Below are 9,293 nucleotides of genomic sequence, written 5' to 3' on the forward strand. Positions count from 1 at the left end.
CTTTCTGTAGAATCCCCATTGCTTTCTTCAGCTATGGATTTGCAAACCTGCACATCCGTCCTCGGAACAGGTAGACACATCAATCCATCAGTTATGCATGTTGTCTTTCAAACCAGTTGCCAGGTTGGAAGGCTGATGACCTCACAGGCTTCCGCCCCTCCTGATTGGAAGGGTCAAACTCTGTGGAGCTAGACAGCTCGGTGGTTAAACTCACTTTTCTCCTCCACACTGAACGTCTCCAGAGACGACGGAAGGGAGAGTTAGGAGTGGATTCAGCCAGAGCCCAGGAGGACGATGTGGGAGACAAGAGTCTAGGGTTTGTAGAAGAAAAGGAGGCGTCTCAGAGGATCATGGCTGCTGGTGACCCATCCTTGCCACAGGAGGAGCAGTGTCCCCAGCTAAGTACCACTGTGTCATCACCAGTGGTGGACGAAGATATCCCAGGACTGTCAGGTGAGGCTACCAGGGTGAGAAGAGCTGTGAGCAGGTGGCCATTAGGAGAAGGGGCATAGGAAAAAGAAAGGAGGGGCTCTGGATGCCAGAGACTGGAGAAGGGGGGGACAGGCAATGGGACGTGAATGTCACGTGGACAGGAAATCTACAAAGCAAGGAAGGGGAATGAAGAATTATAAAAAGGAATTTCTCTCAGGAGGCAGAGGGGGCAGACATCTGAGTTGGAGCTAGCCTGGTCTACAGAATAAGTTCCAGGACTGATAGAGAGAAATCCTGACTCAAAAACCAAATTTAAGGCCAGACAGTGGTGGCGCATGCCTGATTCAATCCCAGCACTCAGGAGGCAGAGGCAGGCAGATCTCTGTAAGTTCGAGGCCAGAATGGTCTACAGAGTGAGTTCCAGGACAGGCTCCAAGGTTATAGAGAAACTCTGTCTCAAAAGACAAAACAAAAAAGAATTTAATTATTAATTAATTAAAAATTAAAATGTTTCCTTTTTTACCAAGTGCAGAAAGAGTGTATAATGGGGAAGAGACTGAGGTTTCAAATGGGCATGCACAGGGTGAAAGGGAAGCTAGGATGTTTCCGTGAATGTGAAGGGGCCACACCCCCTAGCATGTACACTGCAAAGAGAACAGACATGGAGGATGGTTTTGGAGATGGAATGAGCATAGGTACGTGGCAGGATGCAGACCGGGCCCTAATCCTCAGAACAAGTAGACATCAAGCTGTCAGTTACACATGTTTTATTTCAAACTGGTTGCCAGATTGGAAGGCTGATGACATCACAGGCGTCTGCCCCTCCTGATTGGAGGAGAAGCACTCCATGGTGGTGGCCAGCTCGGTGGACAACAGCATCTTCTTGGAGCTTTCCTCCACACCTCACCTCTCCCTCCATGGGGGAAGGGACGTCGTGTGTGGATCCAGCGAGAGTGCAGGAGGAGGGCGGGATAGACCAAAGTCTGGGATTTGTGGAAGGGAAGAAACAGGTTGGGAGAATCGTGACCGCTGGCCAACTGTCACTGTGTTCTGAGGGACAGAGTCCTCAGCCTGGCATCACCAGGCCCTCACCTGGGGTGCTGACGCATGGGGAGATCTCAGGACCAGCAGGTGAGGGCACTGGGTGAGGAGAGATGTGAGAGGGTGATGGCAAGGAGGAAGGGCACAGGAGGAAGGAGGGAGGCCCAGGAGGCAGGCTGGGGCGGGGAGGACAGGAGTCAGACACAGATATCACATGGACTGAAAACCCGCAGTCCAAGGAAGGGGTTAGGCTCCAAGAGTCAGAGACAGGACAGAGAAGAGGGGACATAAGAAGAGACTTCCTTTGTATGGGGACAATTTGTCCCTGATGAGGAAGAGGCTTGAGGAACGGGGAGAGGGGGTGGGGACAAGGTGAGGGGCAGGTGGCCATCAGCACAGAGGGAAACGGCACGGTGATTTGGGGAAAGGCAGTAGCTGAAGAGGTTTGGGGTGTTTGGGGTATCGAGGGGCAGGGCTGGGATTCACCAAAGCCTGAGCTTCACACTGGGGTGTGGTTTCTTCACTTAGAACCAAGGGTGGAGGCCAACTCCCAGCCTCCGTCCACCAGCCCAAAGAGGAAGAGGAACTTGTCATCGGATTCTGAGGATGACCTGGCAGAGCTGCTGGACCCTGAGCCTGAGCCGGTGTGGTCCGTGGAGACACTGTGTGGGCTCAGGATGACGCTGAGGAGGAGGCGCGCATCTATGGTGAGGCCTGAACACCACAAGGTCTTCACCAGGCTGCTGGGTAGGTGACACCGCATGGCTCCCTCCTTAGGCGAAGGAGGAAACTTCTAGTCAGCCTCCTTCCCTGTGAGAAAGCTGTCCTCCCAGTCCAGAGCGGTCAGCCTGGGAAGCTCCAGCTCAGTTGAGTCTCAGGGACCCATAGGTGGCAGGGCCTTAGGCTAGAGTTGACAAAGGTTCACATGAAGGTGGGGAAGAGGTTAGTAACTTACCTCTTCCCGACTTTGCTGAGCTGGGGTGTCTTTGCCCACACAAGGGCAACCCAGTCAAGTTCCCACTGTCAAATGACATCACACCAGACCGTCAGCCTAAGCACTTCTGGCCTGTGAACGTGTGCATTTGCTGCAATGAGAGAATGTCATTGTGTGGTGACACATGCCGGGACAGGGGTGGAGCTCAGAGGCAGGCTTCTGACCCGAGCCATTCCCCAGGGAGGTGGTTCTCCTGGCTCTCCCCCAGGGAGTGGGTTCTCCTGGCTCTCCCCCAGGGAGTGGGTTCTCCTGGCTCTCCCCCAGGGAGTCCATTCTCCTGGCTCTTCCCAAGCTCCTCCCTTTCACACCATGACACATGCGCTTCCTTCACAGAGGATCCTGTGGTGAAAAAATTCCTGGCCTGGGACAAGACTCTGAGAGTGTCTGATAAGGTGAGCTGAGCTGGGCTCCAGATCCTGTCCTGCAAGGGAGGGGCCTCCCTGACCACTGTCCTCTGTCCCAACCCTGAGCCACCTGAAGTCACACAGTCCTGACTCTCAATATCCTGCCAGTGTCTCTCTTCAGGGCACAACAGTGTCTTACAGAGTGGACAGGAGACCCATGCCTCACTGGAGTTTGAGCCCACGGTCACCATCTTACCCTGGGAATTGCTTCTTCTCTCCCACAGTTCTCTGGGACCCTTTGTTCCTGCTGGGCAAAGACCTCTTTGTCCCGGTTGTCCTAAGTCCTCCCTCAGACTCCCTCATGACCCGGAGTCAGCCATGCTGGAACAACAAGGGCCTCCTGCCTCTGACCTGGCCTTCCTGAAGGCCCCTTTCACCCTCCCTTCCCCACTCCAGCAGGCACCCAAACCTCGGGGCTCCTCTCTGAGCCTCAGGCCACCTCAGCCCCTGTCCCCTGTCCCTACGGTCTTCCTCTCCAGGGTGTGACGGCTCCTCTCCTGTCTGCTCTCTCCATCAGTACCTCCTGTCTATGGTCATAGCTTACTTCAGCCGCGCTGGGCTCTTCTCCTGGCAGTATAGGCCAATCCACTTCTTCCTGGCTCTGTGAGTATTTTGCCTCCTCCTGTTGGTCACTGTCCCTTCCCCTGCATGTGGGGATCACAAAAAGGGGGCCCCTGGCCTGTCTTTGTAACAAAAATGTCCTTAAACTTGTTTTTTGTGTGTGTGTGTGTTTTGTTTTGTTTTTCAAACTAATACTAATTTAACAAGGGCCGGCGAGACTGCTCAGTTTGTAAAGTGCTTGCCATACAAGCACAAAGACTTGTTCAGATATTTAGCACCCACAGGAAATGGTGGGCCAGGTGCTTGCAATTCCAGTGCTGGGGTCAGGTAAAGGAAGATCATTTGGGGTTCAGAGCAGCCTCCTAACCTAACTAGTGTGATTGAGGTCTCAGTGAGGGACCCTGTCCCGTGAAACGAGGTAGACAACTCCTAGGAAAAATTCAGGGTTGTATTGGAACTAATTTTAAGTGCTCAATTGTGCATCCCCCTCCACACACGCATGGGCACACACACACACACACACACACACACACACACACACACACACACACACACACACGTGCCCTCACTCTCTCAAGGACACATAGAATAAAACCAGAAAGCATAGAGCTCTTTGTAGAGTTTCAATTCTGTCCCCAAGCATTAAGGTGCGACTGTGTCCCCCTCTTCACTTCCCCTCAGAGGCTTTCTTCCATCGTGGTTCTAGGGGGTGGAACGCTGACAGTCAAAATTAGCCAGCCCATACCTGCAGGCTCGCGTTCCCAGGGTGAGCTCAGCTATCTTTCTGGGTACTCCTCAACCAAACCCAGCTGCCACCCGGTACTCCCTCCCTGTCTCCTTCCTGGGGTGTCCTCGATTCTAATCACCTTGGGGTGCCTGGAGACAATCACCTTTCTTCAAATTACTTCATACTCGGAAATCTAACAGGACGAGGCAGAGCCTCCCTCTAGCCGGAATCCTCCAGAAAGCTGAGATAGGATGATCCCTTGAGTCGAAGTTTTTGAGGGCACCATAGCCACATAGCAGGGCACCTCAAATCAACCTGATCACGAATGAAGCCTTTTATCTGCGCTTTCTGATCTGCCAGCTTTTGCCTCTTGAAGAACTGTGCTAAAATTCTATCAGGATAAAGTTGTGGGAGATCTGAGAGATGACTCATCAGCTAAGAGCTATAGTGCTCTGGCAAAGGACCAAATTTCAGTTCAGAACATCCAAATCAGGCCCCTCACAGCATTGCAGGGTCCAGCGCTCGCTATGGGCACCTGTACGCATGTGTACATACCCATACATACCCATAGCCATATCTAAAAATCGAAAGTATACTTATGGGGCTGTAGACACAGTTCAGCAGTTAAGAAAGTACACTGGACTCCTGCTCGGGGGTATCTGCTGCCCTCTTCTGGCTTCTGAGGCCACCCACATGCGTGTGCACACACACCCACATGCGCATGTGCACACACCCACATGTGCGTGCACACATAGATGCACACACACAAATACTGAAAAGCATGTAAGAGATGGGTTGTAGCCTCTGGTGTCCTCTCCTCTTTCCCAGTTCCCTCACAGTGGACACTTGTTGAAAGCAGGATCTGGTCAAACACCCAGTCTTTCTCCAGACACCTCGATTCTGTTTTCTTCCGGAAGTGTTTCTGTTATAAACCCAGTCATGCACATCATCAGCTTACGTCTGCCTTGTCTATCACTTCACGCTTTCAGCACATTCTGGACAGTGACCACTTTGTACCAAAATATGAGGTGATGCTGAGAGAGAGAGACCTCAGAAATGTTAGTTGACATTAAGTAGAGAAGGAAGGGAGAGGGTGGGTGGAGCCGGCTCACGGTGAGAGCAGCAGAGACAGCATCGGGTTCTGCTGTCAGCTTGTCTTCATCTGCTCAGCTGATGCGATCCCGTGCTGAGGTGGCTCCCAGGCCCTCTTCTGGGTCCTTCCGAGCCTTTCAACAACACCCTGATTCCTCCCCCAGGTACCTGGCCAGTGACATGGAGGAGGACAACCAGGCCCCTAAACAAGATATCTTTTACTTCCTCTACGGGAAGAGCTATGCCCAGCGCCCCATGTTCCACAAACTGCGGTTCCAGTTCATTCGGTCCATGGGCTGGAGGATCTGGGTGTCCCGGGAGGAGTGTGAAGAGGTGGGTGTGGGGGGACAGTGGGATGCAGAGGGATGGGCTGGACAGACAGAGAGAACAGTGCGGTTGAATGTGGGAGGTAGGGTTTTGGGGAATGAGGAACCTTGAGGATAAACAGGGCATGTAAGGGTGTTGGGGGTGGCGGACTGGCTTTTCTCAAAAACCTTATTCTTGCTGCAGATCCAGGCTTACGACCCAGAGCTGTGGGTGTGGGCACGAGATCGCACCAACCTCACCTAGAACCCTAGAACTGTAGAGGCCTGAGGACATCGGCCTAAGGAAGGTATGTTGCTGTTCTCTGAGGTGTGGAGTCCGGTCTGTGGTCTGGTAAGGAAAGCCACTAAGTCCCTGCCTAACCCTCCTTCATCCCACACTGGACTCCATCCTTTGTAACAGCCCAGCCATTTGCACAGCTGTATCCATCACATCTTCCCCCAGATCCCTGCGCCTGAGGGAGACACTCTATGCCAACATTGAGAACCGCTGGGGGAAAGGAGAGAGGACATCTTACACAGGAACTAGAAGAACCCAGACTCTTCTAGAAGGAGTGGAATGGAATCACCACACCGTGCTCCTGGGAGCGGGAACACATGCAGGGGCTCTGGTGGGGAAACCAGACATCAGGATTCCTCCAGGGCCCACTCCACTCAGTGGCACCGTCTAAATGTCATCCCGGATGTCCCCAGTCCCATCTCCTCGAGGCAGCAGCCCCGTGGTTCCCTATAACTGGTCTCCACAGGCTTGGGCCATTTGAGGGAGGCTCCTCAGGGCTCAGACGAGAAGGGGAATACCTTCAAAGAACAGTATTTGATCTATATAATTGTAATAACTTTCACATGTCACAAATTTTATTGTATCATTAGTACATATAACAAGTTTTGTTGTATTATCAGTAAATAAACTTTATTGTGTTATTCTACACTGACTACAAAATAATCAGCCTATTAGTTTTATGTTTTGAAGACACGCTGCTCCTATATCTTATCATAGCTCTTATAGTGTTTATAAGACATACATGACTATTTTGACTCATTGGAGAGTTTTTACCTTTAAAAATCTACTACACTTATGTGTGTCTGTCTTCTATGTGGGTAGTAGAACCCTAGATCTTTGTGAATTTAAGTTTTCACTTATTTCATATTTCCTCTCCGTTGTTGAATGTCAACGTTTAGCTTTGATACTTTGACGTGCTTGGACATGTTTGTGCATTACTTTAGAAAGGGTGTGTGTTTGAAAGAGCATCCGTGTCACAAGGTCCTTCCCCGGGGACAGATAATAAAGGTTAAATGTGTTTCATGTTCTGTGAATGTATGTTACTGTAACCTCTTTGTTTTCTCTCTCTCTCTCTCTCTCTCTCTCTCTCTCTCTCTCTCTCTCTGTCTCTCTCTCTCTTTGTGTGTGTGTGTTATGCAGTCATGGACGTCTTCATGTGTGTAAATCTGTGTATATGTGAGGGTGTATGTGTGTGGGGGGTGAGGTTGATTTCTAATGTCTTCCTTGATGGCATACTACCTTATTCATTAAGGCAGATTCTCTCTTGAACCCAGAGCTCCTAATGCACCGAGTCTCTCCAGCTTGTTCTAAGGACACACATGGGCCCCCATCTCTGTTTTCCAAGAGCCAGAATTCCAGGAGAGCTGCTGCGCCCACCTGGCATTTACATTTACATGGCGTGGGGATCTCAACTCCGGTCTTCAAGCTTGCGGCTTGCACAGCAAATGCTTTCACCACGGAGCCCCCTTCCATTCCGGCTACTGCGATTTCTCAGATGCCTTTCTCTTGTGAACCAGTTGCTGCGGTGACCGTGTGTCACATCACTCAAATTTGTGAAGGAAAAAGGAAAAGGACTGAAATTCCCTACAAGGGTGAAACAACACAGGCATACTAGCAAACGAGGAAAGATCTTGTATGCACAATTGTGCGTGTGTGTTGTTTGCTTATGTTTATGTAGATTGGACACGTGCCTGTGGGTGCATGGACGCACATGTGCATGTGTGTTGTTCGCTTATGTTTATGTAGATTGTACACGTGCCTGTGGATGCATGGGCACACATGTGCATGTGTGTTGTTCGCTTATGTTTATGTAGATTGTACACGTGTCTGTGGGTGCATGGACACACATGTGCATGTGTGTTGTTCGCTTATGTTTATGTAGATTGTACACGTGCCTGTGGGTGCATGGACACACATGTGCATGTGTGTTGTTTGCTTATGTTTATGTAGATTGTACACGTGCCTGTGGGTGCATGGACACACGTGTGCATGTGTGCTGTTCGCTTATGTTTATGTTGATTGTACACACACCTGTGGGGACAGGCACACACATGTGCATGTAGAGGGCAGAAGTTGGCATCAGATCTTTTCCTCAATCTTTCTACACATTATTCTTTAAAGATATATTTATCTTTGTTTTATGTGTGTGAGTGTTTTGCCTGCACTGCACAAGCGCTATGGGTGGGCAGTGCCCACAGAAGTCAGAATTATACATTGGATGCCCTGGAGCTGGAGTTACAGATGGTGTGGGCTGCCATGTGGGTGCTGGGAACCAAACCCAGATCCTCTGCAGGATCAGGAAGTACTCTTAACTGCTGAGCCATCTCTCCATCTTTTTTTTTTTTAAGACTGGGTTTAGTATTGAAGCTGAAGCTTATCAATTCAGCTAGACTAGCTGGGGACCAAATATTCAAATATATGAGCCTATATGGGGGCCATTCTCCTTCAAACCACTACAGGTTCCATGGTTAAAGACAAATATTAGGACTTCAGTTCAGATTGCAGAACCCATGGAAAGATCGGAACAATAGCTCACGTTTGTGACCACAGGGCTCATATTGTGAGACCAGAAGCTCACAGGCTGGAATCATCGGTGTTGAGTAACAGAGAAAGCTTGCCTTGATAGATGCTGGAGGTTACCCTCTGACCTCCACGCATGCCATCACGTGCATGTGCCTGACCTTACATATACTAACTTGCACCCATGCTCACATACATGTGCATCACATGCACAGATATTTAAAAATCAACTTGATTAAAGAATAAGTCTTATCTATACCAGAACTCATTCACTTTATTTTGATAATGTCTGGGAAATTTGTATAATCATTGTAATTAAATGTTAAGCCGGTACACTCTAGAATCGCATGGGAAGAGAGTCTCTATGAGGGATTGTCTACATGGGATTGTCTACATCGGCCTGTGAGCATGTCTGTGGGGGATTGTCTTAATTAAATTAATTGTTGTGGGAAGAGCCAACTCACTGAGCAGCAGCGCTCACTCCCTAGGCAGGGCATTCTGAACCGTACGTTGCTATGGCACAATCTTTTTGTACTCTGTGAATATGTATTACTCTCCTTGGCTAATAGAGAGCTGATGACCTAGAGCCAGGCAGGATTTTGAAGGAGCGAGGACACTGGGAGGAGGGAGGGATTCGCAGGCATCTCAGGAGTGGCGAGGAGATTCTGAGAAAACAGGAGACGAACATGCCCTACTGAGGTAAGGTTCTGAGCCACATGATGGAAATTAGATGAAAATGTGGGTTAATTAAAGTTATCAATCCCGGTTAGTAACAAGCCTAAGATATCGACCCAGCATTTATAATCTGTATTGAGTCTCTGTATGGGTATTTGGGAGCTGGCTGGTGGGTCAGAGCGGATGGGTCTACCTGCATTGTATGAAAATGCAGCTGAGCATGCATGCATTAATTCCTTTCTGC

The 9,293-nt window shown here is 49.9% G+C and overlaps 1 protein-coding gene across 2 annotated transcripts; it reads left to right on the forward strand.

Annotated features, from left to right (window-relative positions):
* Positions 1–170: 170 nt before the first annotated feature.
* Positions 171–6,500, forward strand: LOC125402155 (speedy protein E4A). Of its 2 annotated transcripts, none has more exons than XM_087897494.1 (7): positions 171–453; positions 2,002–2,220; positions 2,801–2,859; positions 3,389–3,474; positions 5,416–5,584; positions 5,762–5,864; positions 6,020–6,500. In XM_087897494.1, exons 1-6 carry the CDS (start codon positions 351–353, stop codon positions 5,819–5,821), a joined length of 696 nt encoding a protein of 231 aa, XP_087753620.1. In that variant the 5' UTR covers positions 171–350; the 3' UTR covers positions 5,822–5,864; positions 6,020–6,500. The 2 variants fall into 2 exon arrangements, with proteins under 2 accessions (XP_087753620.1, XP_087753613.1); XM_087897487.1 differs by lacking the exon at positions 171–453 and adding an exon at positions 1,206–1,563.
* Positions 6,501–9,293: the final 2,793 nt, after the last annotated feature.

The sequence above is a fragment of the Myodes glareolus genome, chromosome 2, assembly GCF_982192425.1.
Source record: "Myodes glareolus chromosome 2, mMyoGla1.1, whole genome shotgun sequence".
NCBI classification, from domain to species: domain Eukaryota; kingdom Metazoa; phylum Chordata; class Mammalia; order Rodentia; family Cricetidae; genus Myodes; species Myodes glareolus.

Excerpts from the sequence above, each read along its gene's own strand:
- LOC125402155 (XM_087897487.1), top strand. The coding sequence starts at position 1,233 with ATGACATCACAGGCGTCTGCCCCTCCTGATTGGAGGAGAAGCACTCCA. Across the intron at positions 1,564-2,001 it reads GGAGATCTCAGGACCAGCAG|AACCAAGGGTGGAGGCCAAC; the intron begins GTGAGGGCACTG and ends TTCTTCACTTAG. Across the intron at positions 2,860-3,388 it reads CTCTGAGAGTGTCTGATAAG|TACCTCCTGTCTATGGTCAT; the intron begins GTGAGCTGAGCT and ends TCTCTCCATCAG.